Below are 23,168 nucleotides of genomic sequence, written 5' to 3' on the forward strand. Positions count from 1 at the left end.
GCCTGTGATTCTCTCTCCCTCTCTCTCTCTCTCTCTCTTAAATTATGGAAATTATTAATACTACATCGAGCTCTGTTGATAAAACCTTAACTAGTACATTAAGCTCATTTGTACAAATCCATTAGCTAACCCACAGAACAATGTGAATAAATGGACTCAATGAGAACCTCTTAGCATTTTTAGTCCCTAATTCGTGATGGCGTTAGTTGTACTTTACAATAGGAAACCAACTTATTAGCTCTTAAAATCATAAATTGCAGTCCTTTAATGCCACAGAGGGTCTAAGGATCTAAAATGGACTCTTAATAAGATGTGAGTTTAGGTTATTGTTTCATGCTCAGTAGTCTGTAAAAGTTTTTTTTTATTATTATTCATCTCCACTTATGTCGCAACACAGGTATTTGTGAGTAAATACATACTAATACATAGTGAATAAATCTATTATAGTCTATTTCGAGCAATAACAAGACCTAACCCAAGACTTAACCCCTTTGTATGTGTTCCTTAAAGTAAAGTGTTCCCAAATGTTCTCATGTTTAGTTTCATTTCATTTAATCACTACACTGGATCCATTTTATTGTAAACAAGCGTGGTTTTGTTTAAATCAACAAACATGTTCCAACCAAAAGCCAGTGTTTCCTCAGGGCCTTACCGTCCCCTTCAATGCGTGTTTTATCTCCTAAATGGCTCACTATTTGGCAGTGCAGTTCGTTGCGCATTGCTTTCGCCTTCGTTTAACTTCCTCCACCGACGAAGACGAGATAGCTGGGCAACATGAATAGTGCCATTTAGAATAAAACTTTAATAAATGTCAGGCACTACTAATCAATTCAACGTCTAATTCACTGCACAATCGAGGTGTATTTGTAACTCCTTCAGTATATCATAGCTAATCCCAAGTGAGTCAGGGTTTGTTTTCATCTGTTTGATGGACAGCTGAAAAAAAACGTCGCTGATGAGTCATTTGTCCACTAACCAACGAGGCCTGAAAAACTCCTTCTCCCATCATTGCAATGTCCCAGTGATCTGTCCACCCCTGTTGCTCTTAGACTCATGAGCTAAAACCGTAAATACACGTCATTATGTAAATACACGTAATGTTGTGAAATTGGTTCCTATTATATTTTATGTCCTAAAGACTGTCTTTTCCTCATGGTTACAAAGCGACGACACTGGACACTCCTTCCTTAAATGTTAAATAAACATACGGGATCTCCTCATGGAATAGTTACCATGGCAACAATTACGTTGAATTTTCGTCGGTTTATTATTAGGATTAAATGATATTGAAGAGTTTTTGTGTTTAGCGAGTATTAGAACAAGTGAGTTTCATACCCCCATCAAATAAACAACTGCCCCAGTTAGCTGGTCATGTGACTGCTCTGTACAAGTCCCTCTTTAGTTCATTCAAAACCGCCACCTTCGTTTTTTTTTGTGGAATCTATTTGCTAGTAATGGAGTGTGTAAAGAGCTGAGGGTTTTTTGTCAGCTTTGTCAATGGACATTACACAGTTCCAGCCTTATCTTCATCCATTACACCTGAGAATCACTTTTTGTCTTTCTTTGTCAATGCGGGCACTTTGTAGCCATGTTTTCATTGACTGAGCAGTGAAGCGCTGGTCCACAGGTGGACTGCCACCTGTAGCGCTCTGAACAACGGGCCTTTTGTTAGCCTCAGTGTTTTTTCACTGCTATTAGTTCACCGTATATATAATTTTACATTACAAGAGCACTCGATTCATCAAGAGGCCACACAGAGATGTGGTTAACGTCGTCTTCCTTAAAAGACAGCTTCTTAGTTTTTATAGCCGGTCCTCGGAATGTGGTCATATTGATCTTGAAGGTTCGGTGTGGTTTTCTTTGCGTTTCGGTTGGTTGGATAGATTTAGATTATATTGCAATGAATACAGCAGCAGCTGTAATGACGCCAACATCAAGTCATAGCGTGTAGTTTTTACAAAAGTCTTTCCCTCCATCTAAATGCCACAGTCATAAAAAAAGATCACAACATATGGGACATGTTACATATATATATTTAACCTCAAGGGTAATAAATGGGGTCACTGTGGTCTAATTAGGGCAAAAAATATGAATTTTATATTTTATATTACTTTTATTATAACTATGTAATTATACATTACACAACCCAGATGCAAGATATATGCTATATATTAAAGGTCCAAGGATGCACCCTTGAGGGACACCACAGCTACCTTGGCCTCACAACTCCGGGGTCTGTGGTTTGTGGAGCTTTTCATGTCTGTATGGATTTATTCTGGGTTCTCTGGTTTCTTCCCACCTCAGAAAAAGATGTCACAGATTTTCTGTCTCTGCTTCCTTATTGATGTATCTTTCACTTCCTGTGATGTGGTTTTGTTTAATTTGACATGTGCTTTTGTTTCTTTTCTATTCCTGTTTCCACCCCCGGTCCAGTCATTGGTGTGTTACCCTACTGTGTGCGTCTGTTACGTGTTAAATGTTTGATTACTTACATTACCAAAGCTTGCTTGTGTTCTAGTTCATGCTTCTTGTTGATAGGGCCCATTTGGATATTCCTGTCTGTTTGTGCCTAGAGCCTACGTTTCATGGTTCCAGGAGATGCTGTACAATAAAGAGCATATTGATTTTATGGACTTCCTTTAAACTTGTAGGCGGATCAGCTATGCTAATTTATTCCTAGGTATGAATGAGTGTGTATGCTGCCCTGTGATGAACCATCTAGAGTATATTCCTGTCTCGTTCCCAGAATAGGTTCGGATCTACGGTCAGCCTGATCAGGATAAACAAGCTACTGAAGCTGAAGAGAATGAAGAATGTCTCAACGGTGAAATTGGAGGAAGCTGAAGTCAGAGCACAAAGTCAGCTGTAATACAGGGCAGAGAGCAGTATTAAAGGTCTTTCTCAAGTGCCTATCAGTGGCAGTTTGGCATTTCTAGGGCTTGAATCACCAACCGGCTGAGCTTATATTATTTGTGAAGGAAGCTTGTTTTTCTGGAGCTACCTCAAACTTTCTTGGGCGTCTTCTCTGCTTGACACTCGAGGGGCCAGTGGTAGCTCCAGTGGTTAAGACACTGCGTTGTTCATCTGAAGATCAGGGTTCAAGACCCAGCACTGCCAAGCTGGCACCTTTGGGCCCTTGAGCAAGAGCTCCCAACACCCCTTGCTCTAGGGGCGTTGCATCATGGCCCTGACCCAAACTGCCAAGGATAGGATATGCAAAGGAAGAATTTCACTGTCTGATTATGTATATGTGACGAATAAAGGCTGCTTAACAATTAATAATAATAAGCAGTACTGCATCATCCCTCTTTTAAAAAAAAACCTACGTGAACGGTGTACGGTGGTGCCGCTAACACGGAAAAGGTGTAAATGTTTTACAGGAGGTGGAGCCCAACACTATTAGTGTGTTAATGTGTCATGGTGATGTCATCGCCGGGCGGTTTGTGCGTTATATTGGAAATGTCAATCTACAGTGCTTTTCCTGTGAGGCACTCATAAAACCTCTGATCTTCACACTCGCTGGATAGCAGCATTGTGACTTGGCCTAAATGGGCACACAATAAGAGCTGTGTGTAGAAAAGGCCTGAGAAACACTGCTACAGCTTCGGTAGGATCAGGCTGTGCATACAGCCAGAAGGGATTTTTTCCCCTCCCTCCTCTCTCTCTCGCTCTCTCTCTCTCTCTCTCTCTCCCTCTCTCATGGTCTTTTATACACCATGTACTCATAAGCGAATAAAAATGAACAGCCTTTTCCTCATGTTTTCATGTGCAGGAATGAGGTAACGGCGCAAATTTTAATCTCTGCACCGAGACACAAAAAGACGATTTTCCACTCATTCTGTCTCGAACCTAACACTGGGCCCCTTAGTACAGCTGATGGATGCCGTTGACTTTTAAAGCTGATGGAGGAGTCGAGCTTTGCGCTCGACACCAGGGTCTAATCATTCCCACACACACACACACACTCGCAAACACACACTGTGGTCACAGTAGAGCCTTTCATTGTCAACAGCCATGCAGGAAACTTGGCGACTGTTACAAATCTGTATGTAATTAATGCAGTGTTTGCGGTTCGTTTCTGTCGGACGGTGACGTTAAAGAAAGAAACGGACCTGGAAGAAAGAACAGGAAACGAAAGGATGAGCAGTAGGGTTGGTGGAGAAAGGTGTCATGGCTGTAGCCTAAGACAATTCTCTTATAGAGAGAGGGTTCTTTAAATTATTAAAGTTTTGAAAAGAATTTTTTCCATAAAAAACAGGCTCCTCCACAGCAATGAACCAAAGAACCCTTGAGGGTGCTGAATGGCACATCGTAAAAATCCGTTCCTTGCCAGATACGTTTCATCTAATAAAATCTGACAAGGGCAATTTTCAGCTTTGTCGCATTACAGGTTTTAAACTGTAACTGAATCCGGCAGAGGTTGCGAAAAGCCACTAGAACGAAAAGCACAACCTTACAGTCGTTACAGTCGTATTTTGTTTGAATCTGTTGGGGATTGATTACCATCTGTAACTCCCTCTTTATTCTTTATTCAGACTCCTCATGATCCATTAGCCAGGCCTTAAAATCTGACCGCACAGTTCAGGTGCTGGGCCATAACCCCACATGGGGCGCTCATTTACAAAAACTCAATAGAACGGAACCGAACGGCGTCGGCTGTAATTCTCGACTTAGCCGTGTCAGTCAAAAAAATAATAATAATAATAGAATAACAAGCTAGTAATATGCTGGAGCTCCTGCTGGGCTGGTGTGGCTTAATGACTCAGAATTATTTTCCCACATGGAAAGCTCAAACGGGTCAGAAATCCATTCTAGTAGATGGGCTGTGCCGATATAAGAAAATAATCAGTGCTCTGATGCGAACCTGGAAGTGATTCTTTTCCTGTAACTGCTGTTAAAAACAATTAATCAGAACCTTCTGACCAATCAGATTGGAGAACACACTTCGAGTTCTTGCTGTAGCAAGTACTCCATCCAAAGAGACTGGAAGTACTTTGACACATGGAGCAGACTTTAGCCTTGGCTGAGATGTGGTTGTAATGAAGAAAAGATGTCTGTTATTTCACATTCAGAAGTGATCCTGGGGTTTAAAGGAACAGGGGGGAAAGAGAGAGAGAGAACTCGTCTCAAGTGTTTTTGCTTTAGGATTTTGGCCGTATACCATTTCTTTGTCGGATGAAACAGTTCCACGCGGCCTGCTGCGCAGGTCCGGAGCCGAAAGCAATCCGTCTTGGCGGTCCTGGGAGTGCTTTCCCGAGAGCGAATCCCATTCTCAGTGTGCAGTTGCAAAAACAATAACTTACCTTCTATAAAATACAGATTTTCCTCAAGGGGAGAGAAAACAGCGCTTCAAATTATAGGTCTCTTTACGAAACACAAACACTGCATGGGGGACAGAGGAGCTTTTCTGTCTAATGTACACTACAAAATATGCGCACCGTCTGCCAAGAGGGACGGCTCTTAAAGCGGCCCGGCTCTCAGATCTTGGGAAATGCACAGCAGGACAGAGTGAGGAGTTGTATGTGCTGTTTATCTCTAGATCGGTCCAGCCGCTTGGCATCCATGTCTGTTAGCACTACAGCGACTGGTCTTGCTCTTTTTTTTCCGTTTCCTCTTCTCCGGTGGGATCCACAGACCGGGTCAGGCTTCAGTGTTGTCCTCGGGTATTCCTCGGGCAAAGCGTCTGATTGGATAATCAGCTTTTTTTTTTTTTTGTAGTGTAGGTTATTTGTAAGGGTTATAATTAGGAGCGGTGCTGGCCTGGGACTTTTGGAAGGGACTGATAGAGGGCTGCTTGGCTATAACTCTAGAAAGGAACGCCTAGAATGTTAAGTGGGGCTTTAACAATGAGCGCCCTCTTTTGTTTGTAATTACTGGATACTAATGTGATTTGAAGTTCAGCTTGTGTGTCTAATTGCCTTCGTATAGCTGTCAGAACTCGCCCAACATCTCTCCTACTCTGTTTTGAAGCATAACCTTGAAGCGAGCAGGGTTTATTTCCTCGTCTTGTTTCGCTTTCTTCCAATAGCGTGGTCGGTTCAATGTCAGTTTCTTGTCCGCCACTAAAGAAATACGTCTGTCGGATGATATGTTTTCTCAATGCATGAAGGTTTATATGTATTACGTGTAAAGAATGACATGCTGTAACTTCGCCAGTTGCTATGATACTCGGGCTTGATTTAATTCTCTTATTTCTAGGCTCAAAGCAATGTTTAGAGCTCATACCGAAGCTTGTACAGCAGTGATTACACTGTGGAGAAAAAATTCCGCCTATTATAGATACAGGAAAATAATCTTGGTGTGATGCGACGTTACTGTTTTCTGTAACTTTTTCTATTTTGCTAAAACATCACGTCTTGAAGCGCTTTACTCCTCGTTTATCTCAAGCTGATAAGTGTATTGCAATCTTGTTCTCCAGTAAAGAACACAGTTGTTGCCTCTTTTTTTTCTCTTTCTTGACGTTAATAACACAACAAAAAGCAGCTTGTCACAAGGCTGAGAAACCTCAAATCCCTCTTTCCCTGCGGCGAAGCCAAGACTCCTTCCTTAAATAAATATTCCATGCGTTTCTTCTGTTTATGGTTAGGCTTCAATTACGCACAAGTGCTTTGAGTTATTACGGCTGTTACTATAGAAACAATAATGAATCAGAACCAATCTTTAAAATAACCTGTGGCTTCTTTATCAGAGTTTCTGACCAATCAGATTTGAGAATGAGTTCTGTTCAGCAGATATGAGAGGTGTATAAGTGTAAAAGCAGAGATATTCCGACTGTTTCGTTTGCCTTAATTGGAGTGAAGCTCACTTTTCTTTCTTTCTTTCTTTCTTTCTTTCTTTCTTTCTTTCTTTCTTTTGTCTTTTCTATCTTTCTTTTCCTTTCTTTTGTTTTTCCTCACCACCATCACCTCAGGCTTCCTTCCTTCCTTCCTTCCTTCCTTTCTTTCTTCCTTCCGTCCTTTCTTTTTCTTCCTTCCTTCCTTCCTTCCTTCCTTCCATCTTTTCTTTCCTTCCCTCCTTCCTTTCTTCCTTCTTCCCTTCCTTCTTTCTGTTCTGTTTTTGGGATGGTGACGGTAGCATCAGCTTGACTTCACATCATATCACACCATACAGCTGTTATTATATCTTACACAGAGAATATTTGTTTGTGCATTATGGGTATCGGAGGAATCCAGTAGGAATCAGAGGAGTCTAGCTGTCAGAATTCCCGAAACATCTTGTGTGCATCAGAATAATTGAGACTGAAGCGTCATGCTGAGCTCCAGCACCACCATCTCTGTGGTTCCCAGAATCCCCTTCTCTCCCCCATCCACGGGGTCACCCTCAGGTTGAGTTATGCGTGTGAACAGTCAAAGGTCAGAGCTCAAGTGGGTTTATCAGACCGGGGGGGTTACATGCTGCCCTCCGAGGTGTGACTTTCCACGTGGTGGTCTTTACTCTCCAAACACAGCGTTGTCATGTGATGTGTGATGATATCACGGCCTTAATATTAATCCTGGTTTGCTAATTCATTTCATTAAGACTCAGCATCACCTGATTAGTCCTCAGAGACTCCTCGTTATTGATCAGAGCGTGTGACAGGATTCCGGTGTATCATCGGGAAGAGGCGCTTTTGGCTGCAGGATATAATGCAGCCTTTGAAGTGTCCTTTTGAGAGAAGTCTGTTCTCCGGATCAGTAAGACGGGATAAGCTGCGTTAAAACCACCAGCTCTGTCTCTCTCTCTCTCTCTCTCTCTCTTGTTGCCTGGACACAGCATCCAGACTTTCCCTCCGTGTGTCCTGGTGCACATGGAAGGCATGGTGTTGTGTCTGTGCTCTCGACAGTTAAAATGCCAGGTGAGAAACAGAGTGAACTCGCTCCCAGGTCCTGCAGGGACACTGCACTGAGTCAGCTCTTTAATAGAGATCAGGAGATTTAGCGCCTCAAGCGAACTCACAGACTGAACTAACGAACGTGCTGTGAACTGGTAAGGGGGGTGGGGGGGGGTGGAGAGAAACAGAGAGAGAGAGAGAGAGAGAGAGAGAGAGATGTAGCTCTTTGAATATCAATGGCTAGATCACAGACTACTTCAACTTTACTTCTATAACTGACTCTATAGACTGCAGCACTGCATCATATTTAATGTCTTTCTTTCCTTTTTCTTTCTCTTTCCTTTTTTTTCTTCATTTTATTTCCCTTTTTCACTTCCTATCTTTTTTTTCTTTCCTATGGTACATTTTTTCTTTTCTTTGACATCATGCTTGCTATTTTTCTGCCTTCTACTTTCTTTCTTTTTCTTTTTCTTTTTCTTTTTCTTTTTCTTTTTCTTTTTCTTTCTTTCTTTCTTTCTTTCTTTCTTTCTTTCTTTCTTTCTTTCTTTCTTTCTTTCTTTCTTTCTTTCTGTCCTTCCTTCCTTGCTTCCTTCCTTTTTTTCTTCCTTCCATCCACCTTTCTTTCTTTCTTTCTTTCTTTCTTTCTTTCTGTCCTTCCTTCCTTGCTTCCTTCCTTTTTTTCTTCCTTCCATCCACCTTTCTTTCTTTCTTTCTTTCTTTCTTTCTTTCTTTCTTTCTTTCTTTCTTTCTTTCTTTCTTTCTTTCTTTCTTTCTTTCCTTGCTTGCTTCCTTCCTTCCTTTTCTTCCTTCCTTTTCTTCCTTCCTTCCATCCGCCTTTCTTTCTTTCTTTCTTTCTTTCTTTCTTTCTTTCTTTCGTTCTGTCCTTCCTTCCTTGCTTCCTTCCTTTTTTTCTTCCTTTCATCCACCTTTCTTTCTTTCTTTCTTTCTTTCTTTCTTTCTTTCTTTCTTTCTTTCTTTCTTTTTGTCCTTCCTTCCTTTCTTTCCTTCCTTTATTTCTTTCTCTCTTTGTCCCCCCCCCCCATTTATTTTAAGCTAATACTGTATGTTGCCATGGCAGTAACATCTACAGCAATGTCACATTTTTAACTCTGGCCATATTTAGCATAAGCAAACCTACAACATCTCTCTCTCTTTCTTTCTCTCTCTCTCTCTCTCTCTCTCTCTCGTTCTCCAGCTGCCTGTGAGCGCTTTATATTTTGTATGGTGGACAAAATGAGAGAAAGAGAGAAGGAGAAATGTGGTAGCTCAGAAAGAAAAAAAAACACCTTAAACCCTTAATCTCAGGCATGCTTCGGCTGCTGTCGTGCTCGTGCAGCGAGGTCACGCTCTGTGCTTCTGCTGTCATTACTAAGCAGCTTGAAGAACTGACCCCTGACCCCTGGGAGGCAGGACAGCTAATTAATGGACACTCTGCTATGAGCTGGAGTTGATCAGCGGTGTAAATGTAGCATCCTGCTTACAGGAAACATGGCTTTACTCTAATACGTAGAGAGGATTTGAAGATATTGAAGTTTTCACAGAGCTTGTGTGTGTGTGTGTGTGTGTGTAAGAGAGACAGGAGCATTTTAGCGACACCCTACCCCCAGAAACAAGGCTGCATGTTCATGTATGGGCCAAAGAGGGAGATTAATCTATTTGCAGTAACAGAAGTGAGCCCCTTTAATCCTGCTGCCCATCATAGAGACTAAGCTCAAGCAGATAGAGTTGCATGTGCACCAAAAATAGTCTGAACTGAGACCAGAGTCCAGAATTTGGACAGGACGGAGAGAGGAAGTCTGCATGGAAGCGCAGGTAGAGGACAGGTGTGTAAAATGCTTGCTTGGTGTCTGTGTGTGTGTGTGTGTGTGTGTGAGTGTGTGTGTTTAATAGAGGCCATTTCACAACCTCATCATAACTGAAAGTGCTTTCTTTCATTGACAGGCTGCGTAAAATAAAGCAGCACTCTCGTGATTTATCACATCTCTCTCTCTCGCTCTCTCCTTCCTCGATGTCCACTAATGTCTTTCTCCCAGCAGCACACAGAAGCTTGGTCTTCCAGCTACTAGCATAGCCTTGACTAGCCTCCATTTTACTCAAGGTTAACAGCTTCTTCCGAAGCCATAAATCAAATTTAGACCAAGTCTGGTTTCAAGCTGTAGCGTCCACGTGAATGATAGATGTACAGCCGGGGATGGCTTTAATGCAGCTTTCTAAAGTGTGTGTGTGTGTGTGTGTGTCTAAAAGCTCTATACACTATAGATGTTTGTATAGGGGTCATACTGTTGTGCGTGTGTGTGTGTGTGTGTGTGTACAGACTGCATGTAGGCATCAATGTCCCTATTATTCAGTCAAGTGTGTGTGTTCCTTCGCGTAGGATTGCTGCGCCACCTGTTTAGTCGAGTGAACCGTAAAAGCCACTCTGTACTGGTATTAAAGAAGGAGTGTGTGTGTGTAAATATAATTATGTACTATTGAGTGCTAACAAAATTTTTGGCACCCTTCATGAAAAACAACACTAAAGGGGCGAATTAAAAAGTCCTGTGTGAATTGATTTATGGGTTAAAATAGTGCATTGGGAATAGTGTTAGAAATTGAACATAGCATGATAATAATGCATGAGCTGAGATTCTTCTAGAATTTTCTGTGCACTAGATCATGACCTGTTTATCAGATGAAATGATAGCGAGTGTGGAGAGCTTCATCGGGAAAACTTAAAAATAAAATCGTTTTTAAGATCTTTATTTTTCAGTCACGACTTAATTCTATATTTGTCTTTTCATAGATCTAATGGATTTATTGGGATGCTAAAATAGAAAGGAGAGGGAAGAATCCATCTCTGAGGAAGTGTGTCCATGCTGTAAAATAAATAACACATGATATTTAGTGCTTTCAGATTTGGTAAAAAGTCTCAGGGAGAGGATGACTAACAAGTTTGGAGACACGTGTTGAAGGATCTCAGTCCACTTCTCCCTGCAGATCATTTTAAAATCGTCTCTGTTCTTCAGTTCAGACCACAAGAGACCGTGAGGATCGTTACAAAACGTCCCACAGACACTTCGGTGTTGATCCGAAGCTACGTCTGGACTCATACTCTCCTGGAGAGAGAGATATATAGCTGAATCATTTTGGCAAGCGGATATTTGGACTAAAATATCCCGGTACTTTGTCGTCATCGATCTTTTAAAGAGCTCCTGAAGCACTGGCTGTAAAACAGCCCCAAAGCATCAGTGACGTGTTTTATAGAGTTTAACGGCGACTTTGGGGTCTGTTTAAACAAACCCTTTTATTTTCCCCTCAGCACAATGAGTGTATATTTTTGGATTTGTGCTGAAAAGGTTTCATTTGGGTCTCAACTGAAAACAAAACAATATAAATCGTAAAATTAGAGAATGAGAATCAGCTTTATTGATATATATATATATATACACTATATTGCCAAAAGTATTCACTCACCCATCCAAATAATCAGAATCAGGTGTTCCAATCACTTCCATGGCCACAGGTGTATAAAATCAAACACCTAGGCATGCAGACTGTTTTTACAAACATTTGTGAAAGAATGGGTCGCTCTCAGGAGCTCAGTGAATTCCAGCGTGGAACTGTGATAGGATGCCACCTGTGCAACAAATCCAGTCGTGAAATTTCCTCACTCCTAAATATTCCACAGTCAACTGTCAGCTGTATTATAAGAACGTGGAAGTGTTTGGGAACGACAGCAACTCAGCCACAAAGTGGTAGGCCACGTAAACTGACGGAGCGGGGTCAGCGGATGCTGCAGCAATCGCTACAGACCTCCAAACTTCATGTGGCCTTCAGATTAGCTCAAGAACAGTGCGCAGAGAGCTTCATGGAATGGGTTTCCATGGCCGAGCAGCTGCATCCAAGCCATACATCACCAAGTGCAATGCAAAGCGTCGGATGCAGTGGTGTAAAAACACGCCACTGGACTCTAGAGCAGTGGAGACGCGTTCTCTGGACTGACGAATCGCGCTTCTCCATCTGGCAATCTGATGGACGAGTCTGGGTTTGGCGGTTGCCAGGAGAACGGTACTTGTCTGACTGCATTGTGCCAAGTGTAAAGTTTGGTGGAGGGGGGATTATGGTGTGGGGTTGTTTTTCAGGAGCTGGGCTCGGCCCCTTAGTTCCAGTGAAAGGAACTCTGAATGCTTCAGCATACCAAGACATTTTGGACAATTCCATGCTCCCAACTTTGTGGGAACAGTTTGGAGCTGGCCCCTTCCTCTTCCAACATGACTGTGCACCAGCGCACAAAGCAAGGTCCATAAAGACATGGATGACAGAGTCTGGTGTGGAGGAACTTGACTGGCCTGTACAGAGTCCTGACCTCAACCCGATAGAACACCTTTGGGATGAATTAGAGTGGAGACTGAGAGCCAGGCCTTCTCGTCCAACATCAGTGTGTGACCTCACAAATGCGCTTCTGGAAGAATGGTCAAAAATTCCCATAAACACACTCCTAAACCTTGTGGACAGCCTTCCCAGAAGAGTTGAAGCTGTTATAGCTGCAAAGGGTGGACCGACGTCATATTGAACCCTATGGATTAGGAATGGGATGTCACTTAAGTTCATATGCGAGTCAAGGCAGGTGAGCGAATACTTTTGGCAATATGGTGTATATATATATATATATATTTAAATATATATTTATAATAAATATATAATAAATTTTGTTTTTGTACTGTGTTTACATACATAAATATATAGGGAATACATATAGTTCTACTTTGCGTGTATATAAATAAATAAATAAATTTTATATATATATATATATATATATATATATATATATAAAATTTATTTATTTATTTATTTATGTATGTAAACACAGTACAAAAACAAATATGTATATGATTAAATAACAAGTATTTACAATTACAGTGAAACCTCGGCATATGAATGCTTTCCCTTTTTGCATAAGAATGCTCCCAAGACGAAGTTGTGCATACGCCCAGGAGCCGCTCAAAACTTGTTAGCGTCAGTGGAAAGTCAAGTGAAGCCAACTGAAGCGAGTTTACGAATTTTACAAATTTCTTTTCAGTCAGCGAAAGCTGTTTGGAAAGAGTCAACCCACGATACCAACCTTGCATTCGCCATACATACAAAAAGCAGACCTAAAGCAGACCTAAATGAATGATGATGAATACTAGAAAAAAACAAAGTGGTGAAACACATCCATAACAGGAAGCGTGATATGAAACTAAAGATAATGATCAAGCCAGATAAAGTACACAGCGTTTGCCTGCACCAGTTTGAGACATAAAGTGAGAGTTTACAAGAAAAAAAGAAACCTTAAATTAAAAAATGTAATTATATTTAGTTTTTATTGCCAAGAAGTGGAAGAAGCTAAGCTTCTTGTCCTGCACTAAATGTATTCACATCAGTTTAGTCAGTTTTCTGGCCACCGTCTTGAGGTGAATCAGACTCTTGTTGGTTGTCGTGAGTGTCCTCTGGCCATCAGACGCTACGTAGCCGTCTCTACCGCTCACGTCAACACGTAGGTCGAGCGTAAACTGAGAAGCGACGCTGGTCTTTTCTTTCCAAATGGGGTCTTGACCCGAGCTGTCTTGCACATCTCGCCGTTAGCACCTTCACAGCTTGAGCGCTGTTGGGTGCATGTCCTATTAATGTATTCGTAATCAGAAACACTGTTAGGGGGCTTCAAACTTGGCATGTTTCAAATGTTTTTGACAGGAATCGCTTCCTGTCAGGAATCAAGGTAGGGACAAGTGAGAAAAACAAGCGTGTTGTGGAATGGTGAGACAAAGTGTTGTAGTCTCCTAGGCTGCAAAATGTTTACCTTATCGTCTAGAGATTGTGACTTTGACTCCACAAAATCCAGACAAAAGAGTAGTTGGAGGAAACAACACCCAAATTTGAGCGCTTCTATGTGGAAGAGGGCTGACAACACTTTTGTCCCAGTCAGTTACACTGCCTCGTTGATGCTGTATGAGCACCGACGTGTAAAGAGTTGGTGGTCTGGTGTCTTTAGCCTTCCCTGTCGTAGATATCATATGACTGGAGAGCTGGTGTGTTGGAGAGGAGGAATGGGAGGTGGGGGTTCAGGTTAGAAATTGGGAGGTGGTTGTCTCTCTCTCTCTCTCTCTCTCTCTTTGTCTCTTTGTGAATATGTAAGTCAGATCAGTCGGCTGGTTCAGTCGAGTCAGCCAAAGCCCCTGTGGCAGAATAGTTGTATTCTGTAGTAGTTGGCATGCTGGTCCACACATTTGCCTCACACTTCCGGGTTTGGGGGATGAATTCCTTTCTTTGCCCTGCTCTGCTTCCAGAATTTCTTCCTTCAGGTCCTCCAGTTCTCTCCACCAGCCCACAGACTTGCACAGTAAGCCGATTGGCATCTCTGAAGTGTGTGAATGGGTAAATTGGGTGTACTACAGTGTGAGCTCATCCAGGATGTCCCCCAGACTCGTCCCATCCCCTGAGTTCCCTGGGATAGACCCCAGGTTCCTAGCGACCATGTTTAGGATAAGCTGTAGAGAAAATGGATGTTTATCAAGAGATGTCAAATGATGAATAAAGTGCTTTCAGTAAGGCAACATTCTCAAACTTGATTTGTATCCTTCACTGAATTATCAGTTCCCATCAAGTACAGACATCTTCACACAGATTTCCCTGCTCACACTGGTGCATCACATCACAAGGATCATTCCTGGCTTACTCTCTCTACCTCTCTCTTTGTCTCTTTGTGAATATGTAAGTCAGATCAGTCAGCTGGTTCGGTCCAGTCAGCCAAAATCCCCAGAGGCAGAGCATCTCACACATTTTGCTTGTTTTCTGTTGTGGATTTTGGACGTCAGTGTTCACAATAGCATTTATAACACATCACATTCCAGTGTCATTTTCATTTAGAAGTCAATTTTGGATAAGGAAAAGAAAAGAAAGATGAGAGAGAAAGAAGAGAAAGACATTATTAATGCGCCATGAGTGCTGGAAATGTTGGGTGGTGATGAGCAGTGATTGGAAAATGATGAATTGCTGTTGATTGTAGCGTAGACCTCCCTCACGCTCTCTTATAAATCCGTGCGGAACGCCGTAGGCCTCATTTCAGGATATTCATGTATGAACAAATCTCCCTCTGTGTCTGGATGAGTTCACCCCAGCACATTTTTGGCTCGGGTGTATTTTCGCAAGAAAAAAAGAAACACAAGCCTGTCTTTATTCCACTGTCCTGTTCAATATTTTATTGCAGCTATCCTAGCATAGAATATTTGCACTGGCAGTGTTGAATGAGAATAAATGAGGCTCGGGACACATCCTGCAATGACTGCTTCCCTAGAAAGACAGAGAGAGAGAGAGAGAGAGAGAGAGAGAGAGAGAGGATGATGGTGAGGGTGGGAGAAGGCATGTGAGCCTGAAAGCATGGGCCCGTCCCAACTGCATCTGCTTTAATCACACGAGAATCTCCATGTGTCTTTCCAAAACTCAATCAAAGGCCAACATTCACAGGCTGCATTGTTTCGTTACGTGTTGGACGGCTGTGAAATAGAAAGCAGGTTTATTTTAGCTAGGAATGGGGAATGTGACCAGTGTCCAGGCTTTTTAAACAATGGATGGGAACGAGGGATGAAGAGAACATTAAGATGAAGGTGTGGCACCAACTAATTCCGTATCCTTCCGATATGTATGATGTCACACCGTGCACCATGTTGAACTGAACAGGGAACTATGACTATGTTGTTGAGTCTGTGCTTGATTATGAAGATCTGTTTTCATTTATTCTAAATATACTTATAAATATAAGTATATTCCAAATATACTTTTTATTGTAAGTCCCTCTGGATAAGGGCGTCTGCAAAATGCTGTAAAAGCAAATGTACGATACATCTTCAAGCAGAAGTGTGGCACGATTAGGCTCGGAACGGTTTTAGCATGTTTTATTGTCAGGATTTTGTCTTTGTTGGTTTAGGGATTTGGTTGTTGGTTTGGTCTCACGCTGTTTCCACAAAATCTTCATTTCCATCCTCTGCCTCTAACACTTCGTGACACAGGACTAGCTACATAGCTACACTATGGGACGAGACAATGTCAGCAACGTTTACTATCATTAGCAAAACTTAGTGACCTGATTACAGATGTGAAGATCCAGTAGGCTTGTGTGGTTTTAAAAGCTTACAGGTTTTCTCAAGACTAGGTTGTAGGTGTGTATGAGATTAATATATCTCACTTTAAGTGGAATTGGCAGTTCAGTAGAAAAGTACATAAGGATCACAGTCTATTTGATTTGCTTTGTCGGAGTAATTTTAGCCATCTTTCACATCAAGTTACGGTCATGATGTGCTGCAAAGCTAGAAATCCCAAATATGGCAGACTCGAGTGATTTTTTTTTTTTCTTCTTCTTTTTTTAATTCAAATTTATTGGCTTTAATGCCGTTAATGTCTGACCCTGACTCTGGATTCTTGCCTTGACATAAAACTATGGGATACGGTTAAAGGAAATGAGAGGTGCAGCTTCCTGAGGGGTTGGATACCATCCCACCCAATAAGACCAGAGTAGCCTTCAAAAGTAGCCTATTTGTGTATAAAGTTAACATTGTTTTTTAGGAGTTCCAATGGGACATCCAGCAGGTCAATGACTGTAAACTGTTGTAGCTTACTTCAACATGAGACAGCATTAAACCTTTACTTATTTCCTCTGATTGAAGAAGGTTCTGCATTGGCTTTTACATGGAGGAGAATCTCTACAATTTCTAGCATCATGGCTCCCATTACACAGCTAACTACTAAGAGTAGAGTTTGAATCAAAACCTGGCCATTTGGTATCTATAAATAAAGTTAGATCTAGAAGGTCCTTCAATTTGTCCCTGAATCCCAATGGTTTCTCTATCAAAGTATAACACCGTAAATAAGTTAAGAGGCCTTGTTTGTCCATAGATCCCTTGTAAGAGTGTATCTAAACAGGTTTGTGTTGTTTTTGTGCGTATATATGTTACAGTTGAACTCGCCGATGAACTCCGTCAGCAGCTCAGAAGACATCAAGCCTCCGGTGGGCATTAACGGCATGATGAAGGTGCCAGCGCAGTCTTCGGGAACCCCTCTGTCTCTCACCAAACACATCTGCGCCATCTGCGGAGATCGCTCCTCTGGTATGCGCGCGTAGCAGCACGAAATGCTAAATATCAACATTTTGTCATGTTGAGTCTCATGTGTTTTGACGGATATCTTGTCTCTGTAGGTAAACACTACGGCGTCTACAGCTGCGAGGGATGCAAGGGGTTCTTTAAGCGAACCGTAAGGAAGGACCTGACCTACACCTGCAGAGACAACAAAGACTGTGTGATCGACAAGCGCCAGCGAAACCGCTGCCAGTACTGCCGCTATCAGAAATGCCTGGCCATGGGCATGAAGAGAGAAGGTACAGCAGATTACAGAGAGGACAGAAAGCATAGCACTCGTCCTCTTTAATATCCGATACAGAGCTTAGACCTCTAAGTAGCCCCACTCTACCGTATGCTGCATGGAACCACATGGAAAGCCGTTAACAGGGTTGTGCAGTGTGATATTTGGAGTAGTGGGTGCAGCAAATCAGGCGATCACCGCTAGCTGACTCCACTGGAAACGTGCAAGTTGATGCATGGCAGTGATTAAACATTCAATGACCTTGGACTCTGACGAGAACAGACTCTTAATTAGTGCGCCGATAGACACGCTGCCTTCTGATTCAGCAACTGTGATATGTGAGCGAGACGATACAGGAGGCTTGTGTTACTGTGATAAGCATCCATAGTGGACTCTGGAGGTTGTCGTCCAGAAAAAAGAGCAGTCTGTTCTTTTCACTGCCCTCTGCTGCTTGTGACATGAATTGCGGTCAGTGTGTTTTGTATTTAATTCTGGTTTAGGCGCACTAACTTCAAGATTAAATCAAAATCCATGTACAGATATGGATATTTGGAGCACTAAGTGGATCCAGATACCACTACTGAATATGCCTGATGCCTCATTTTCTAAAAAAAAAAAAAAAAAGCAAGGTGGAATTAATTTCAGGGCTAAAAAAAATGTAACCAGTAGCCTGAAATGATAGTATTGAGCAAGGAAGATACGAATAACTAGGCAGGTTGTAAGTAATCAGATTAAAACAGACTAAACAGATTAATACTATTTGTTGCTTCCTTTTTGGAAGAACAGCTGTTATGGTATGTAGTAGAACTCATTTCAGGGCCTGCAAATCCACACAGTAGTCTAAAAGAAACTTGGATTATTCTAAAAAGATACTGCAGATCTCCTGGTTTTTGAAATAAAATGACTTTTAAACTGAGGGATGGGGGTATAAAAGGGAAGTGAATGGGTCGGTTTGGGCAGGAGCAGCGGTACCTCTATCCTGGGATGAGATGTCAAGATCCTTCTGCTGTATTAAAACATGATTGAAGTATTTTAGGACCAGCATTTCTTCTCTTGCCTACCCAAATCAGATCCCAAGGCAAGAGAGCAAATAGGATCGCAGTAAGGCGAGGGCAAGGGAACAGACAAACAGAAACCCCTATATAGGAGGACATTAGCACTTTTAGTACGTTAGTCACACTCCTTCCCGAGAGGACGACATGGAAGACTTCGTCAGAGCTGGGTTTACTTCCAAAAGCTTTACTTGTTCCTTTTAGGTAATGCCTTTTGACAGGAGAGTATCATGTTCTAATCCAAGAGCTCTTCTCCTGTTCAGACAATGAAGCTGCTATCATAGCTTTGTCTATACAAGTACCCTGCTGACAAAACAGTGTAGTTAGTGTGAATATCATGCAGGTTTAGGCTGAATGGATCGGTTTATCTGGTCTCCTAGTCCGGACATCTATCAAAACCTTTCTGGAAAGCTGTTTTTTCTAGCAGAGACATGAGTATGAGAGGGTCCCCGGGTGCATCTGGCTTTAGGATTCATTGAGTGATCTACTGGAACCTTCTTTACATTAGATCCCACTACAGTTCATTAGACCTCAAGCGCACTGCAGCAACGGAAGTTATAGAAATGCATATGCGCAGAGGGCCTTCCTTGACCTGAGTGCACCCCATCTGACGTTCGGTTTGCTCGAACAGCCCATAAGCCCTCCCCCCATAGCCTGAGGCAGGGGAAGAGCAGGGCCTCGCCAACCCGAAAAGGGCTGAGTAAAACTGCAGGAAAACAGGATTAAATGAATTTATGCTCTCCTCCTTCTCCGAAGGAAATAAAGCTAACGTGATTTCAGGCCGCCTCACCTCTCGCTGACTCCACGAGAAGTATTCTACCCTTGGGCTGACCTCCAGAAGCAGACAGCAGTTTCTGTAAAGTGGGGCCCCCTTTTTTTTCCCCCTCTGCCCCGAGGGCCCCTTCACCAAGCCACTACTGTGATTCAGCGGCGAGGAAATAGCACAGGATAAAACAAAACCTAGAATATGTGTGGGTTTCCACATATGTGCAGGACGGTGCAGAACGGGGGCCGTATCAGGAGAAGGTTTCTTCAATGAACAGACTATCACACACGCAGAAACAGAAAGACATTCCCGGAATCGTTTGAGATCTGGAGTGCGGTTAGTTCTGCCTTGGCCACAGTTAGACAGAGTGTCTGCTCAGCACTCTAACCACTTTCTGTTGGTGTTCTCGAGCTCATGAAATGCCCAATCCATTAAACTAAACACTGTGGCCACATTACAAACAGAACACTCCACTGTGCCTTAATCCGGCAGTCTGTTTCCGACTACTCCATGAAAGTGTGAATCAGAAGTTCGGAATATCACTATGTACTGCTTAATATTCTTCAGTCCTGCTGAAGCAAAGCCAGGGGGTCTGTGATCTGTTAGAGATCTGAAGATGTTCCAACATCTACAAGGATCCTTTCTGATTTTGACCTACAGCAATATGGGAAAACAAACAGTATTCACTGAAAGAGAAAGGACACAGAACCCGAAAGGCACATTTACTTCCCTTAGTGATTACTTTTGCTTCATGTGAGGTGAACTTTGACCTCTGAATTCATAAACCTTGAGTCTTGAGAATCTGTAGAAAACAAGGACAAGCCGTTGGTCCCTGATTGGATAAAAGCACAAGGTGGAATGTTGTAGCTTTAATGCTTTAACACAGCTCTGTGGAAGAAATGTTCGGAACAAAAAGCCTTCATGCCTCATGCTAATCCTACATATTTAACTAAAGCGTCTAATATTTGGTAGTGTTAATAAAATAAACCCATCCTGCCATGTCTTTTTTTGTATATATTGAAAAGCGTTGCATTGCTAATGTTGACAGTGTAATCAGCAATACTGAATGGACCCAGTTTTTTTGCATACAGCCGTTCAGGAGGAGCGTCAGCGAGCCAAGGATCGAAATGAGAATGAGGTGGAGTCAAGCAGCAGCGCCAACGAGGACATGCCTGTGGAGAAGATCCTAGAAGCCGAACTCGCCGTCGAGCCCAAGACCGAGACGTACATCGAGACCAACCTGGGCATGCCGTCCAGTTCGGTGAGTAAGCAGCTTTTGTGGTCACGGCCTAAATCCAAACTTCTCTGAAAGTCACCCCAAAACTGATAAAATTGTAAAAATATTTGTGATGAAAGCTTTTTCGATTGAATTCAAAGCAATATATGTGTAAACTTAATGCAGTGTTTAAAGATGGGTGTACTTTAGTGGCAGGCAAAAACCCACACAGGGAAAGGGGCGGAGTTTGTTTCATTTTGAGGTGTTTCTAATTTGCATATACATTGGATCTGGATTTCTTGAAGAGGTTAAATGTAAACCTTTTGTCTACTACATGATTCCCGCCACTTCGGAGGGAAAAGCTTTGTTTTGTCCCGATTCTGGTGCAAGTTTATTTTAGTCTGAATATTGTGTCTGTACAGGTTGCTTTTGTTTATCACACACATAAACGCTTTAGAAGTTTCTGAGGTAAAATAAAATTACAGACAAAACATTTAGACAACAATACAGTAACAATACAGAGTTAATACAAGGCGAGCAGGTAAAAAAGGAGGACAAGGCTTGAATAATAGCGTTTGTGTAAGATTTTTAAATGGAGACACGGTTGAACGCACGGATTAGTTCTTGTAGTGAATCACAAGGTTTTTAGAGGTTCTGCGCTAAAATATCTTTATCCCACAGATGACAAATGGGGATGGTGTTCAGACCAGACACGTTAGCGTTCAGCATGTGGTTCTTCAAGGCGCCACATGCCTGAAAAAATATTCAGATATGGTGGGAAAGTGTAAAGGGATATTTGAAATAGCTCATCTTCCCATCCTTGACTCCCACTCATTTAGCTCAGTCTATGGAGTCTGGTTATGACCTCTTCGGGGGGGTTTTTTTCTGTGTGAGGAATTGAGTTTATCCTGTTGATCAGCATGTCATACGTTAAAAGTGAGGTCTGAGCGTTCTGCCGTGTAAATCACAGATCTGAACGCTGTTCTGGAAATCTGTCACTGAGATTTATTGTTTCTCTTAGACGTTCCTTCATTTAGGTAAATCTGGTCATATTGAATATCTGCCTTCCTTTGAAGGTGCTGGTTACGTGAGCTCCACAGGGTGCTGGTTAGCTTTAGCTTCTTCTTTGTGTTTAATCGATTTGGAACAGCTGCCCCGTGACGTTACAAGGAGGCGTGGACTGGACTCATGTGGATTCATGAGGAATAATGTATTAAGGTGGACAATTATTTCAGATGACGAAGCATGACTCATGACGCTGAATTCTTCACTAAGAACGGTCAGAAGGTGTTGATTCATTGTCTATAACAGCGGTTTTGACAGTAATTTTGCCGACTGTGATTCAGATAGATTTATACGATTCTTCAAATATGTTATTGTTTCTATAGTAACATTATTATTTCTGTTGCCGTGTCTGTAGTAACAACTATTATGGTGGATGCAATGTCTTAAAAATCTTTTCCTTTTTTTGGAAAGTGTCAAATTTGAGTTAAATTTGTTCCTGTAGGTTTTCCGCCAAGGGAAAGTCTTCAGAAGAGAGAACTTTGTATTCTCCAGTTTCTCAATAAAAGGAAAAGATGATGTTTAGGGAATGACTGTTTATATCTGTAAGAGCGTCACAGTCTCTGGGACATTCCACAACATTAAATATATCTAAATGCAAAAATGTTTACAATTATGGCTTGTAGTAAAAAATAGTGAAAATTGAAATTAATGACAAATTGTTAGCAGTTAGCATTGGTAGCAGTATCTCAGCTTCGTATCAGGATGCAATCCACTCTTTTGTTGATTATTTCCCTGTAACAGCACATGCTGAGGAATTTAATTGCTAACCAATCACAGCCAAGGCAAGATCTCTGTGGTTTGAGGTTCAGCTTAGGGCAGCGGGTTGAGTTTTCACCCTCGGAGGTTGGTAGCAGTTATGTGACATCGAAAACATGTTGATCTCCAAGAGCCAACATCTAGAAGATCTTCAGCTCAGAGTCAACATTTCTTTGCCTTGTTTCATACAGATATACACACAAAAAAGTCCAGCCAGGAAGTGTGTGTGTTTTTTTTTTTTTGTTTTTTTTTGAGAGAGAGAGAGACAGAGTAGACAGCAGTGCTTAGTGAGAGAGAGTCTGTGAGCATCTTTTGGGATTGTCCTGAAAGTGAAGGCAGTGGTTATGCGAGTAAATGGGGTTTATTTTTGGAGGATGAGAATGCATGAGCAGTAGCGGGTGACATTGGGGAGATGTAGAGGGAGGAGAACAGCCTCTGGGGAAGCTGACACTAGAAAGCACTCCATCACAGTCTCGTTGGTGAAGACACACTCTCACTAGAAATAGAGCTGCAGCACGGAGGCATATTTGGCGCCTTTATGCGACGGATTTGTTTATCTCTGGTAGAGATGAAGGCTTGTGAAATAGACGAATGTCAGATAAACAACGAGCCACGACAGCATGAGCTATTTTAGATGAGCTGGGACGTCTGTTCCCATGTGGAATCCGTGCTCTTGACAGGCGGCGTCAAATAAAACGTTGACTCATTCTCCATACCTCGCTTGTTTGGGCTTTTCATCACTTGTGTGCTCTTTTAGGAGCTACTGTCCCGCGATAATTAATCACAAGGCTTCGTCCCCGAATGCACCTAATCACAGGGGCTGGGCCGAGCTGAATGAACTGGGTTTAGCTCATGGTGACCTAGATCAGGAGTTAAACAGGCGTTAGTAACACGCCTCCATTCAGGCAAGGAAGGGACTTCAGTGTGTTTTATGCTTACGTCCTTCTAGTCCCTGTTCAGCTCCGTTTCTCTCTCTCTCTCTCTCTCTCTCTCGGGGGTTGGATTGATGCCACATTTCATTTTCTCATTCTCTTTCTGTTATAATACAGTTATTGCTTATTCACAGCATTTGGATTCGGGTTAATCGGGTGCTCGAGGTTAATTTTTGGGACACGCTGTTCAAGTGCAATG

The 23,168-nt window shown here is 42.1% G+C and overlaps 1 protein-coding gene across 6 annotated transcripts in view; it reads left to right on the top strand.

Annotated features, from left to right (window-relative positions):
- rxraa (retinoid X receptor, alpha a) overlaps window positions 1-23,168 on the top strand; it is a 159,427-nt gene that overhangs the window by 121,079 nt on the left and 15,180 nt on the right. For 3 of the 6 annotated variants that reach the window (XM_058415266.1, XM_058415267.1, XM_058415271.1), the window contains 3 exons: window positions 16,770-16,929; window positions 17,019-17,198; window positions 20,077-20,261. In XM_058415266.1, the coding sequence (XP_058271249.1) occupies window positions 16,770-16,929; window positions 17,019-17,198; window positions 20,077-20,261 (525 nt within the window). The remainder of the gene's footprint in view (window positions 1-16,769; window positions 16,930-17,018; window positions 17,199-20,076; window positions 20,262-23,168) is intronic. The other 3 variants (XM_058415268.1, XM_058415270.1, XM_058415269.1) reach the window with 3 other exon arrangements.

The sequence above is a fragment of the Hemibagrus wyckioides genome, linkage group LG18 (assembly GCF_019097595.1).
Source record: "Hemibagrus wyckioides isolate EC202008001 linkage group LG18, SWU_Hwy_1.0, whole genome shotgun sequence".
Taxonomy (NCBI): domain Eukaryota; kingdom Metazoa; phylum Chordata; class Actinopteri; order Siluriformes; family Bagridae; genus Hemibagrus; species Hemibagrus wyckioides.